General features: G+C 42.8%; 1 protein-coding gene across 1 annotated transcript in view; it reads right to left on the bottom strand.

The window, feature by feature from the left end:
- GRM7 (glutamate metabotropic receptor 7) overlaps positions 1–15156 on the bottom strand; it is a gene marked incomplete at both ends in the record, with an annotated part of 239493 nt that overhangs the window by 69681 nt on the left and 154656 nt on the right. Inside the window, one exon of the mRNA XM_084292935.1 lies at positions 2626–2766. Within this exon, the coding sequence (XP_084149061.1) occupies positions 2626–2766 (141 nt within the window). The remainder of the gene's footprint in view (positions 1–2625; positions 2767–15156) is intronic.

Raw genomic sequence — 15156 nt, 5'->3', positions numbered from 1 at the left:
TGCACACAAAAACCCGTTTTCATGTCCCTAGCATTATTGGAGCAGCAAGAAGTAAACCAGCAAACTGTCTAAAAGCAATACCTGGCACTATTGTGCTGTTTCAAGTGATTGCATTGGACTTCCCGTGCAGTTTGATGAAGTGTCCTTGAGAGCAAATCACAGAGCCCCTCAAGGGCAGAGGCAGCTGCTCCAGGGCCTGGGCAACCACAAACGGCAGCACCTGGCTGAAGCTGCACAATTTGTCTCACACAGCATCGATCCTTCTCTTCTCTGGGGAAAAGCAATCGGCTCGGCTGTTTGTTCACATCCATGCTGCTTTGAAATGGCCTGCATCCCAACAGAGATTAACCCACACAACAATGCAGGTGTTCTTGGCATCAGCACAGCGTGGCAGCACTGGATCATGCCCTGAACCACGTCAAAGTCAGTCAGTTTCTAGAAATAGTGTTAATTACAACAATATGTGGAATTTAATCTTGTCTAGAAATAAAGTACAGTATGCTAAATTAGTTTACATGTTTTCATCCTACGTCTATCCATTCCAATTGGGGCAATATTTTCCATGCTTAAATAACTGGAAATTACATTAACTTAAAAGTCCTGGTTGTGGAAATACTTCAAAAAGTTGCAGTGTTGAAAGGTAAGCTGCCCACAGGACATGCTCTTGGAGAGGCTTTTCTTCATCGTCCAAGTGCGTCCCCATCAGCTGCTCCCTGCCACATGCAAGGGCTTGGATGAGGAGCAGGAGCCTCCCGCGCCTCCCACCAGTGCTCAGCAGCACAAGTGCTGTCAGAAACCGATGGCCTGTAGCCTAGTACCTCGCTGCATTACAAATTACCAATCAAATTTTAAAATAATGATGATCATTCATAATATTATCACATCAGTGGGACATTAAGATTCTCCTACTAGCAATATAATTCAAAGCTAATGCTTTTTCTGATGCATGATTTACTTCAGTTTGTAGAAGAGGGAAGGAAGATGTCAGGTCAGAGCATGTCACTGGCGCAATATCCAGCTATAATGTGGTGTATCAGCACAATAGGCTAAGTTACCCATTGAAAATAAATGTTTCTGCTAAATCTAAGCTGAGGGAAGGCAGAACACCATTTTATGTTCACATCAGAAAGCACAAGCTGTCACCTCCTTTTGTAAGAATAATAATGGCAGAAACAATAAAAGCAATATAAACTTTGAGAGATCACCCTGAAGATCTTTTAGTGATTTTTAGTCGAATTCCAGCCTTCAAAGGGAGATTCCAAATGCTAAATTTAAAGGCAATGTATTCCCAGTGGTAACCGCACTGCTTCTATGCACAACACTCCTACTCCCACCATGAACTGAAACCAGAAGCAGATGATATGAAATATGGAAAGTTTTCAATCAAAGTAAAACATATCCTCCTATGAACTAGTTTTCTTTGATCAAAATTCAACGCAATTATTCAATACAGCGTGGGTGGGTAAGAGAAGAGCAACCAACATCCTCTACGTGCAAAGCAGCTGCCACTGTCCTGTGGGATATCCTAGTCCCTAAATTGGAGAGACACGGATCTGAGGGATGGGCCACACAGTGGGTGAAGAATTGGCTGGATGGTGGCCTAGGGGTCTGGGACTGGTGCCATTTAACACAACTGGGGCACTTCTGGGTGCATCCCTGTTTTCTTCAGATGACTGGGTGACTGCAGCATCTGCAGATGCAGCAGGGAACACTTCCTAGAATTCTTCCAGGGTAGAGCTGAAAACAGTTATCCAAACTCAGCATCCCCCATCACCGTAACACATTGTCCTGATCAGAATTGAGGCACGTTACGAAATCACTCCTGCTGGTACCTGGACAGCTTTGCAACCACAAAAATAAATTCCTGAGCCTGCACAGGATCAGAAACAGAAATCTCTGGAAAATATATTTCAAATGGTGAGTAAAACCTTAAAAGGCAAAAAAACAAAGGTAAATCTGGGAGCCACCAAAAAATAACTGAGGTCAAACAAGATGCTACAAAAAGGGATGAACTTGAGCCACAAACACAGACAGTGCATCATCTCTGTTACTGAGCTGAGGCTGAAAGAAACTATTTAATCCACATTTTTTCCAGTAACATTGAGAACAAAAATCTGATGAACAATTTTATGCTACCTAAAATGAAAGTATTTCATCCTGTGCTAGTAATACATTCCTACAGGTGCATTTCCCCCCAGAAGTTAGAACCAAAGGCACGCCATTCCTCTGCCCCATGAGCAGAAGGTGCTTTGACATAGTTGGTGGCCACTTTGTGATCTGCAGACACACGACAAGGCACAAACTGTGCAAATATTCTCCATCTAAAGTAAACCAACACCCCTTCAAACCACCCTGCACTCAAACAGAAGTCCTTCTGGGTCCCATGGAAAATACTTTTTCCTGCTAGATGGAAAGCCAGAAGAAGGAGGAAAGAAGAATGAAATTTTGTCTCTCTCCACCTACTCTTATCCTGCATGGCTGATGATGCTGCTGTTCTATTTTCTCTAAAACCTACAACCATTTAATCTATTTTTTCAGTGTGTCTGCAACTCAACTTCCTTGTGCTGGCCGTGCCAATGCAGCCCACGCACCGCAGCACAAGGAGGGTGAAGTGACCGAAGTTACCTGTGCATTTACGGTCGGTGTCCTCCTTCTTCGACCCGCTGATCGTTAACTTGCAGTTGAAGTTCTCCTCCCAGTACTCGGCAAACCACACGTTCCTTCGGTTGTTTTCCAGGGTACGGGACGTGAAGTAGGCATCAAACCCTGGAGAAGGAGACAGACAAACCTCAAGCTAGGTCTTGTGTCGCTACAAGTACTGCATCCTGAGGAACAACGCCTCTGTTCACACCTCCTTCGACATCCAGCACGCATTCGCTGCATTATCCACATGAGATGGCCAGGGAGAGAAAGCAAATCACTTGCACGTTTTATCTCATAATTTCCTTGCACCTTGCAAGGAAATTACTCTGCTACTAACTGAGAGTTATAAAACTAGATAAAATATATAGAGAAGAGATTAATATTTAAAAGAAAATTACAGGCAAAAAGCATGGATTAGATATATACAGATAAGAAATGAAGATAAATGATCTTGTGCAGCTGATACTTGACTGAGCTCAATACAACTGTAATTTTATAATTAACCTCTCCAGACCTCCTGAGAACGCAGCTTCATCTCACTCAATTGGCCATTATCTGTACAACTTGCTGTTTTTGTGTTATGTATTTTTCTTGTTCTTAATTTCCTCTCCAAAAGCAGAAACTTAAGAGCGCGAAACTTCTAAGAGGTGACTGTGAAGTGTCGGTGTTTACTGGGCACCTTGACAATGAATCAGTTGGGGTGGAGTGTGGGGAGGTTTCCTTGCTTAGCTCTCAGAGTCAGGTCATTGCTGAAGCAACATAGAGAGGAACAGAATCCCTGAGGGTTTGTTTTGTTTTGTTTTTTAAGTGCTTAGCACTTGGTATTCTCTGAAAGAAAATATTGTATAACCGTGTAGCTTCAGCTAGGTCACAGTTGTCACGTGAATCTTACGTATATTCTCTGTTTAGCACCTCAATAACTTGTCAGAAAAAAAAAGTATTTTGCTTTGATATTTTTTCATAAGTATATAGATATATACACACACAATATAGATAATAATACACACACCTATATGTCCATACACGTGTTTATCTTTTTATTTTCTTCATCTGTACATCTTTTTTTCTATATGTGTATTTTCTTTAATGAATATCCAAAGATTCACAAGCCAGGAGGGGAAAAAAAAGGAGTAGAACTGTAGAACTGTACTATAATGTTATACAGTTCATTAAATACTGGTAACTCATTTGAGCTGCCATGGTGAAGGAGTTTCCTCTTTCAAGTTTTCACATTCTGTAGTTTCAAACCAAGCCAAATATTCTTTAGCAGTCCAGACAATACTTTTCAAAGACCACACTGATTTTAACAGATTTTTCCTCACAATAAAAATCCCTAAGATAAACATTTACTTTCCCAATAAGCAACAGTAATTTTGACTAAAAGGAAGAGCACATCACTAATTACCTGGGGCACTGCTGCTCGATGCTGTATTTAAGCACTCTTCTATCAGCCATTCTCTTTCAAAGTCAAGATAACTCCTTGGAGCCTGCAGGAATCTTTGTGCATGCAAATACTTGCAAATCAATAGGCAGATATCCCAAGTACCAGCACGACGCCAGAAACCTGGCCTTTGTACTGCAGTGAGCAGAGCTCCCCTGAGTGCACACAGGGCATGCAGAGGCATCGCTGCCCGCTCCCGGACAGCAGCGCCCGCGCTCCATGCTCTGGAGGCTCCAGCCAAGCTGAACAGCACAGCCTGCCTCAGGCTCCCAGCTGCCTGCCATCCGAGTGAAATCCTGCTTCTATCCCCCTTTTAAAATTTATTTTTATTTATTTATTATCCCAGTATGCTTTTGGTTTTGCCTGTCTGTGTGGCAAAGAAAATATTTACACAGGGACAGATAAAGCAGTGCGTGCGCACGCATCCATACACAACACCTCTTTTTCCTTTTGTAGCCAACAGAAGTCATATTCTCTAGTACATCCAGAAGGAAGAGTAGTACATGCGTGACACAAAGTGGTTTTGGCTTATAGGGTTATCACCTTTGCATTGGAGATGATACCAGAAAAGCAGAGAACTGTTGTTCCACCTCACAGCCAGGGTACAGGCTCCTTGCAGCTGAAATCTCTGTGTAATGTTCCATGCGAAGCAAAATAATAGTGCCTCAACGTGTACAGGAGAGAAGCCCATGACCATAATGGGAAATGAGGAAAAATAACAGGATGGTGCTCACACAAGGCCATTCTTCACTCTCAATAAATATTAAAACACCAGCACTACAGCATTTTGCAAGGGGGAGAACACAAGTGAAGGTGATGTCTGTCAGATACAGGTATAACCCCATGTAGTCACTACAGTCCTGTGCTACAGCAGGGATATTTAGCTCAAAATGAACATATGCCTGTTCAAGTAATGCTGTACTACAGTCTCCAGTCTTCACAGCATAACTTATTTTCCTAAATGCTTTCATGGTATTTCTTTGTGCTACTGCTGAGTATCTTCCTTTTTACATAGGATTTCAGCACTAGGTTACATACATATATATGCATGTAGGTACCATGTACACATATAGCACACAGATCAAACATCAAAGAACAGGTATGACTTACAGCACCTCTATGTCCATTGCAGTTTTGTCCATTTTATGGCAAAAATTTTTATTACTTATTCCTGGTCAACTGTACTACTCTAGCTATAGGAGCAAAGAAATTTAAGGCACGATCAAGACAAATTTCCTGCCGAAAATTTCACAGATCAGTTGAAAAGTCAACAACAGCACCCAGACCTTCCCAGCTCAGCACATAGCTTGGTTCTGTAGCCTGCAGGTACTGGTGGGTAAAAACAGATATATTCTTACAGTATTGTACAGTCGTTATAGTCACTTCCCAAATCTGACAGACATTGGGCAGTAAGGGGGCTGTGACCATTTGCTTCGGAGCTGTCATTCTTGTAACAAGTATATTTGAATAGAAAGGAGTTTTCCTATGTCTTTCAGGTTGTCTTCAGTTTGCAATGAGCAACATCAGAGCTTTTGCATATGGAGACAGCCTAGGTTCAGCATTTTGAATGCAGCCTTCCAGAACTGCAACCAGATTTCAAGTTCAGGTTACAAGACAGCTCTGAATTTTATGACGATGGTTGTTGAAGCATTCAGACTATGACAATCTGAAACCCGTACAAAAAAGACCACTATGCTGGTTGCACACTGAGATGCCCAGGAGTAAGTTATCTGACATCCCGAAAAGAGCAAATCCACTGAAGAGACAAATCTCAGAATTTACGTTGTGTCCTTTCACTTTGCTTTGCACTTTGCACTAGCATTACAGGAGAGGGTGGAAACAGAATCACCAAGCATTACAGGCAGTAAACCTTCTCCATTTCTTTTGATTTTGCAGTTAGAAGTTACAGTAAATACATATTCCACTGAAAGAGGAAAACAACAGTTTTCCTCACACCGCAGCCAACAATTTATCTCTCTGAAATAGGTAGGTAAATTGACTCAATCTGGCACCCCACACAATGAAACGGAGTCAGAGGAAAAACACATGGCTTCATCAAATTAGCATAGCAACCCATCCAGTATAGGATAAAAATAGACAGCATGTAAACAGATGTTTTCAAACAGGAACAAGGATTAGGAGTGGGGTCAGCCTGTCTCCTGGTGTTAGCTGGGTGTACTACTGACCCAGTCAGAATGCATAGTTTTCTAATTCTCAGTTTACTAAAAAGAAATAAAAAAATATTTGGAATCTTCCAGAAACAGGCTGAAGGCAGTTTGGATGTTACCTGTGTGTCATCGCCATGTCCCCAGCGTGGCTGCCTTGCCCTTAACCTTGTCCTCATAGCTTGAAACAAAAGCCTGCCAGACAGAGAGCTCACACCCTCTCTGCCCAGGTGTTTATTCCAAGGCAGGTACCTAACCTGGGACCCCCAGCCTTTAAGGAAAGCCTGTACCAAAACTTTTCTGCCATGGCTGTTCCACAGCGTTAATGAGAAATTCTTGTATGCACTGCCTCCAGAAAGGGCAACACAATTTCTGCACTTCTGAGCTAAACCACCGTGAGGAAAACATTCACGTGGATGAGTCAAGATCTACGAGAACTTCCTAAATTTTCTTTTTGGTACCTGCCAGCCAAACCTCTTTTCCTGTAAACCTACTTGTATTAGTTTTACTCCTAATTAAATGGGCATTTTTAAGGGGATATTCCATCGTAAGATCTGCAATATATATAGTTCAGGAAGAGAAACAATATACCTTACCAATGTGCCAAAGTAAGTGACCTCTGGGAGAGGTGCTCTACAGCTTAATAAGATAAAATCAATGTGTCTTGATAAAACTGTAATAGAATTCCATAAGAATTACTCCAAACCTTTACAGATTTAATAACAAATAATAACATTCTCATTGATTTTTTAATGATCCCACCCCATTCTCAAGACGGGAGACAGATTCCTATTAGAGAGTCAACATTTTTTTATCATTATTTTCTATTGAACGAGCCAAGCAGGCAAATGACTGACAGAGGGATGAAGTTAAGCAGCAGGCCAGATTTCTGTTAATTCCTTACTGGGAGGAACACCAGACACCCATTTCTGATCCTGGCACAGCTGGCTGCAGCACAGGTCACAGTGCTGCTGCCACAACCTGAGCAGGGCCTCCAGAGGGCATCACACAAAGTGCACGCACACGTGCACAGCTGGGTACAACAGACCAGAGGGTAAAACTACAGTGTTTAACATCATCTGGTGTAAACCTGTGCACCACCACCGAAATAACTCAACTCCATCAGTGTCCAGTAGATGAGACATCCATTCATTTACAGGTTGGTACAGAATGCTCACTGGAATCCCTCTGCTCCTGGGTTTTTATTTATTTATTTATTTTATTTTTAATCCTGACATCATTCACAAGAAAGCTATCAAAGTTATTATTGCTATCTGAAATAAACTGTCCAACACACCACACTCACTGCTCTGTGCCTTGAGACAGCAATCACTGCCATTTCTTTGGCAGTGATTATGTTATGTTTGGCAGTGAACTGTTATGTTTTTGGAAGGGTAATTGTGCTAGATATATTTTAATAAAATTTTTAAGAAACCTAATTGAAAAAAATAATCTTCTAAGAGGAAATAGGATAATTTGAAAATCTTACTATTTATACACTTTCCATTGGATACATGTCTAATAAGTAAGCAAAACCCAAGTATTCAGTTCTCAGAAGACATTGCTGATCATTTACCAGGGTGGCAATATTGCTGCCTTGCAACCAACCTTGTCATGGATTATAATTAAACATCACAAATCCCATGATGAGTTTCATGACTCACATTTCTATTAACGAACAGTCTGTGTTCATTATGATTGTATTTTGAACACTAATCATAAAGTTATGGCGGGACTAGGGAGAGAACTATGCCATGTAATTATTGTAAGATAGCACGTACGGATTTATTTACCATGAGTTTAATTAATAGCTAGGACTATTGTAACACATTCCTGCCCATCATGGCAATCAACAGCTTCTTCTGTTTAAGTATGGTGACAACTTTCACGTCAACACAAAGTCTGATTTCATTTTCTTCAGCTTGCTGGATATGAACCGTTTCAAATGCCATTGGGCTGTCAAGCAATTTCTGGTGCATTTTTCCACCCAAAGATGAAGCTTCCGCTGGCCAGGGCCTCCCACGCGTGGTACCCGGCCTCCTGCAGTCCCCTGCACCCAGTGGGCCCACACACCGCCACTCCTGCCGCGTCGGAGGGATTTCTGCCTCTTATCACTCCAGCACCTCGTGCATCACTGTGCCAGCACATTTGCTCTGACTAATTACGACTGACTTTCTTCAAGTAGAAATTATAAATAATATAAATACTATACACAAACCAGAGAAGATAACAGTGCTGTCTTAGAAACTCTGCATGTTGTTGCTAATTTCTTCTCTTGCCCCCATTCCCAGCCCCAAGAGCGGATGCCTGGAAGCCTCTGAGTGCTCTGCTGGCTGTGTGGTTTATTCCAGCACCCAGCACTATGTACTATAAACACAAACAATCCCACCAGAGCCAATGGTTTAGAGTTGGAGGGACATCTTAAATGCACACTTAATTCTAGATGTTTTTTGAATTAATATAATTCAGAAACCACAAAAATTGAAAACACACAAATGCACTCTCCATAAACTTTAAGCATGGGCTCAAGCTTAACCTGTTTGAACTGAAGCCAGTAAGGCAACTTAAGTGCATAATGCTGAATACAAACTATGAGTTTGGGTTCAGAGAATTCTATGACCCAACCAAGAGAGCTGGATACTTAAATGTAAAAAGTATGAATAATCAATTTTTACTTTTGTACACGGCCAAGTATTACACTCGTGTGGCAAGATTTAGTGATTTCCCAACGTTGCCCATATATCATACTTAGGAAAATTACTTTTTCAGCAAATACCTCTAAGACATATAGATAGTTATTTTAAGAGATTTTACAAATGAAACTAAGTCTCATTACTTTAAATCCCTGCAATTTGATTAAATCATTATTCTTGCACAGAGAAAAATGATACTACCTAATGGGTTTATTTTCTACCCTGGGGGATTAATACATAAAATAATTACATGGTGAAGAAACAGTTTTTAAAAGATTTGGGCCATGGGGAGAGGGACCAGGTCTCTAGCATGAGGAATAGCTGGGGACATCCAGCTGGGGAGAGAGACCTGGAGCCATGCTGGGCTCCAGTGCCCCCAAATCCTGAGCCCCTCTGGGTGTTCTCCTGCTTAGTGCAGGGAGGAACCCTCAGGGCCCAGGTAAGCACATAATGATCAGGACAAGAATCATCATCAGCACATCAGTGACCAAACCCAGAAGTTACCATGGGAAGACAGGGGGCTCATCCCACAGCCAACTGGAACTAGGCTCCGCACATCAAGTTTTATCTGGGTATTTTTTTCTGTGCTGTTCATGGCTAGTAATCCAATATGAAAACAGCAGCACAGCATGCAGTCCTTCTGAGGAAATGATCCAACCTCCCCAGCAGTTCTCAGAAACGCTCCCCAGGTCCTCCAGGACGAGGGCACCGCTTCAGAAGGCGGGCGGCACTGTGCCGAGGAGCTGGCGATTCTGAGAGCCGTGGCTTGTTCTCGACTGGAAAATGAGGCTTGCTAACTTGTGGCTGCTTTTTACACCAAGAAACCCCAAGTGATTTATTTCTAACATTAATCTCTCATCTCTCCTTCCATCTGATGTTACTACGTGCTGCCCATTTTCTGCCTGAAAGCATAATGCTCAGCTTCCCTGGCAGAGATGGCTGAGGGAATTATACGTGCTTTGGAGGCTAAACCAGGCTCCGGGACGAATGATGCAGTTTTCCACGGTCAGCTGAATTTAGGGGCAGGGGAGAGAAAGACAGGCTCACAGATGAGGCACTCATGGTGGGGACTGCACCAGGCACATACCTGAGAGGGCAGCAGGGAGAGGTGCCCCCTCCACAGCAGTCCTGCTCACCCCCACCATGAAAGGGGAGGCATGGACAAAACCAAACAGCTCCCTAGGACAAGATGGAAATGGGGGATCCAATGCTGGACTGGCTCCAGTGAAACCAGTAGCGGCCAAATGTGGTTTCCAATATCGCTAAAAGGGACTGCTGGGCTGGCTGCTTTGGGGGAGATCCACGATGGCAACGCGTGATTGGCATGAAGGCAGCCGACATTATTCCCAAATAAGCCTTCTATGTCACTGCTCCGTGCCACATCACTGGTATATGCTGTGAAGCACTGCTTTCATGCACCAGCAATGATTGTGAGAGCAGTTGAGCCATTGGTGGCTGTAATGTAATAAGGAAAGTCATAAAATCAATGTTTGACCTACCACATTTCTCTTGTGCCTGAGGTGTTTTCATTCTCAGCCCACGTGGTCTGTGAGCAAATACAACATATTGACCTAATTTCATGAGCAGTTTTCATTAGTTTATGATATTTGTATTCTTTTCTATTTTGTCCAAAGCATGTCCACACCAATGATGGCCAGCTACACAAATTTTATTTACCCAGATAGTAAATCATCACTTTCTATGGTTACTGATGCCAAGTGAGTTGAAAGCAGCTACTCAATTTTCTGATTTCTTTAGCCTTCAAGCCAAAGTAGTTTAATTTACCAACATTAAATCTGGACTAAAAGCATTAGACATGGAATGATAAGATCAATTTTTAAGGCAGCCAGTCTTTTTTTCAGATTTTATTACATTGCCCAAGATATATACTATGTACTATTATGGAACTGTTGAGTTTACAGATATTTTCTTGACTTCCTCAATAAAAGAACATAGCATAGTGAATTTTTTAACTTCCTTCATGACAAAAATGCTTTGCATTTGCTTTATTTTTTAATACTTCCTGGTAGAAACAGTGAAAAGGGGTATTTTAGTTAATGTCATGTTTGACATCTTTTTTTTATACACTATACATACATCATGGATAAAGGAAATTCAGCTTGCCATCCTTAGGGCAAAGCCAGGGGCTTAAGCTATAATGTTTCTATTATGGAAATAGATATCTATTGGCTAAGTATCATTGCTATCACTTTTATAAAATTATACAGCTGCCATGACAATGAGATCATGACCCAGGTGGTGTCTAGACATCACTATAGTAGGAAGGTTAATACACAAGTATATTATTATTCATTATTCCACAGTTTGTGGCCTCCAGGCACTTCTTACTGTCACAGAGCTCCCATTTATATCAATATAAGAGTTAGTAGAAAATGCTAAACTTATTTCTTCTATTGTTATTTTTATTGCCATATCAGCTGAGAATGAGACTTCTCCTGTTGCAGCAGGCACTGGACACGCACGCAATAAAGAGCTGATCCCCATCTCTTGCTTCCATGGTCCTCAGGATGGTACATCCCCTTACCAGAGCAGGAGACTAATATTTTAACCCAAAGGAACCACTGTTTTCTTTATAAGAAGAAAAAGACCAAATCCATGCCTCAGAGCATTAAGAGAGTTGTTACAGGACAGAAGATGAAGGCTTGTGCTCTCTTCCCCCTAATAACTGCAGGCTTGATAATGCACAAGATTTTTGTATTTTAGGCCACAGAGGGACATTCTAAGTTGACACCCATATAAGTCACCCAGGCTGCTTTATGTACACTGTGCTCTCCTTTCAACTGAATACTCCACTTCTTATTCAAATGACTTCTGCTGCTGGAATGAATAATTCTTTTTATGAAGTGCAATGTGCAGAGTCACATATGCCCTCTCTTGCTAGCGAGGATCTGTATCTGCTGTAAAGACTATCATCAGATTCAGGCCAAACCTAACAGCTTTAAGAATACATCCAAAAGCTGAATGCCTCCCAGTAACTCACCGTATCTTGCTGCCCATTTATTGGAAATGAGATATTTGTCTTGCAAGGACCTTCTCCTGGAAGTACTCCTTTCCTCACACCTGAAGGTGAGTTAAAATGCCTTTTTTTTTTTTTTTTTAAATGTATTACAAGGTGATGAGTTAATAGCCACCTTCTCCTCTCACCTTCACACCCAGTCTTCTTGAAATTATCTGTTGCTTTCTGCTGCTGGAAGCTAGATCAGCTTTTGCATTGATCTCCTCTGGCAACAGCAGGACTCCAGTGGAGTGAAACAGGGGCTGAGCCAGGGCACGGAGCAAATCAGGGGCAAGTCCGGCCACAGGAGAGAAAGCAGATCCTATTCTCCTAGTAGGAATAGTTACCCCTAAAGTCTAAGCTGTTATTTCAATTTGTCATTTGCAATTAAGTGCCTAAGTAAACTCCCTTGCCTGCACTGATGTGTTCTTCCCAGCACTTTTCTGGGTTCCTCCTTCCCACCCTTTCCCCCAAATGCGAGAAGCCGCTCTGCAGACAGCCCGCTTCATTTTAATAATGTAGAGTGGTGAAATCAGAGAGATACAGAAGGTCTAAATGCAGAACATGTGAGAGTGCTTTTCTTCCCTTTGATAGCAGCAGCAGACAAAATGCACAGTGCATATCCTTAAAAGCATTTAAACTCAAGTCGTCTGCTTGCATAATTTAAAATATGGATAAAAATACATGTATCCCTCCACATTGTGATGCAGCAGCCAGAGTAACCCTTAAACGCAACCAGCAGGTTAAAACTAATGACAAGACGTGAAACCCAGCAAACAAAATGGGATCAAACACACAGCCCGTCCTCTCCTGCCCATGGTGAGGCACAAGTGATGCTGACAGGGCTGAGGTGCCCCCAGCATGGCCAGGTCTATGCTCAGGTGAGGCTTTGCCCCTTGCTTCCCGGCTGTCAGACATTGTTCACCTGCCCTGCCTGCAGTTCCTCCAACATGCAGGGCCTGCTCTCGGTGTTTATGCATGCGTAGCTGGTGTCATCGTATCCACAGGGACAGCCACCCCACATGCAAACATATCTGTGTGTCCTCAAACACACGTGCACACAGAGCTGTACTCACACACAAACCAGACACTGAGGGCTGCTTTGTTTAAAAAAATAAAAATCTGTTGACATGGTAACACTGGTTGGGTGAAAGTAACAGCATTCCTTCAAATTGCTGTTTAACACGATACATTTTCCCGCAGAAACACCGTTTACACAGCATACATGGCAGCATTTGCAAGTGCGAGCAGCCCCAGCGGTGCTCATCTATGCAGAGCAGCCAAGAGACTGAGAACAACTGGCTGTAAGTAGCCAGCAGGTCTTGTTTTAAACTACTATAGTCACTAGCAGTCTTATTTTCAAGTTCCCCTTGAGATACCCCCCCCCCCCCCCAAAATATTCCTTGACATCTCCACTATATACTCCCCCCCCCCCTTTTTTTTTTTTTTTTTTTTTAAGTCTTCAGAAAGAAAAAAATATATATTTGCTTTCTTTATTTTTGAAAAATGACTTAATCATAGGAAGGTTTTAATACTGCTGTGCAGCTAGAGCACACCAAGACGGGAGACAGCAGTGCAACAACTACTCCTTCCCTCTCCCCAGCCCCCTCAGCTGATATTGCTAACACCGTTCCAGCACTCACTCCAGCTGTGCGCATTAGTCATGTCAAACTACAAGGTGCTATCAAAACCAAGTGCTCAGCCTGACACGTACAAAGACAAACAAAAACAATTCAGGTTTCTGCAGCCCGGAGACTTGGTGTGATCACGCAGCCCAGCCTCGCCACCCTCGAGACCACGCAGACCCACACAGAAACAACTGCATTGCCCCCAGTCACTGGTAATTGAGACACCGCACGCATTTCAGGGAAAAGAGAAAGACTTTCCACTTTGATTTAAATATTCCAGGAGCAGAACATCCTCTAGGCACCTGCTCCTCATCCTTTGATCACCTCTGCTGCTTTTCCCCCTCCTCTCCCTTCCACGGGGCCACACACAGACCTCCTGCAAAGACACATCCAACAGAAACTCCTCTGGCTGGCACAGGGTCACCAAAGGCCCTCGTCCCTCAGTGAGGAGCACCAGCGAGAGCAGAGCTGCTGGACACGGGCACAGCCTGCAGCCGGGGGGTCCCTGCCAAGCACACAGGCTGCAGGACCTGTCCCAGCAGAAACGCCTTGGCAGAGATAAAGGCGGCAGCCTGAACATAAGGAAACTTTTAAATGGCTCTCAAGTTGCAAGATAATTTGTATTCCCCTCTCTTCATACCAACACATTAACCAAATACATTATTTCCATAATGAGGAGATGAACATCTGTGTGGCTTCCCAAAATTTCAAGTGGCAATACTTGAGACAAGTATTCTCTCCTTGGGGATTGACACATCAGCATTTGTAAATCATTGCCAAAGCTAAAAACATCTTCTGAATTCCAGGGAGATTGAGTTCAGGTGTGATTTAGATTTTTTTTATTTTTATTCTTAAAAGCACACCAATTTAATTCTACAAATTGAAGTTGTGGTATTAGACTCTGCACTTGGCCCTCTGCAAGTGAGCTACTTAATTCAAATTTTAATAGGGTACAAGAAAGAACATAAATACCTGAAATACAGCACTCTTCACTCAGCTAACACTATGGCAGAGCTCCCTCTCTGGAACAGCCTGCCTCACATCCCTGTCTGGGTAGCAGAGCTGCCAGGATCCCCCCCAAGCTGGGTGCCATCCACTCTAGTGACAAATCCACCCCAGCAGCCGGGCACAGCCAGGCACTCCCAACCAACCTGGCTTCGTTTCTTCCTATTTTTAACCAAGTAAACCAGCAAACCAAGTTTAACCAAGTAAAACCAGTAAATCCCCAGGGAAAAGAAAAACAAGCAAACAAAAAAAATCCTCAGCTTTGTGACGAGTCTATTTCACTACTTACTTTAACAATTTATTGCAGCTGGAGGATTGTAGAAGCCACTCTGAGCACCAGCATCCCTTCACGAGCGCTCGTTGCTGTCCCTGCATGGAAAGAGCCGTGGGCACTCGAGCCTTCTGCTCTGAGCAGCCACCCCCCAAGCCACCTCGGGACTTTGGTCCCTTTACACTGATGTCTGTGCATCACTGCTGATACCAACATAACAAAAAATAAAATTTCAACATCTTTTCACGAAACACCAGTGATTTTCCTTCCAGCAGTGGGCTGTAACCATCCCAG

This window comes from Netta rufina, assembly GCF_964035555.1.
Source record: "Netta rufina genome assembly, chromosome: 10".
In the NCBI taxonomy this organism is placed as follows: domain Eukaryota; kingdom Metazoa; phylum Chordata; class Aves; order Anseriformes; family Anatidae; genus Netta; species Netta rufina.
The sequence above is the reverse complement of the archived record's forward strand: the minus strand, read 5'-3'. Positions and strand labels throughout refer to the sequence as shown.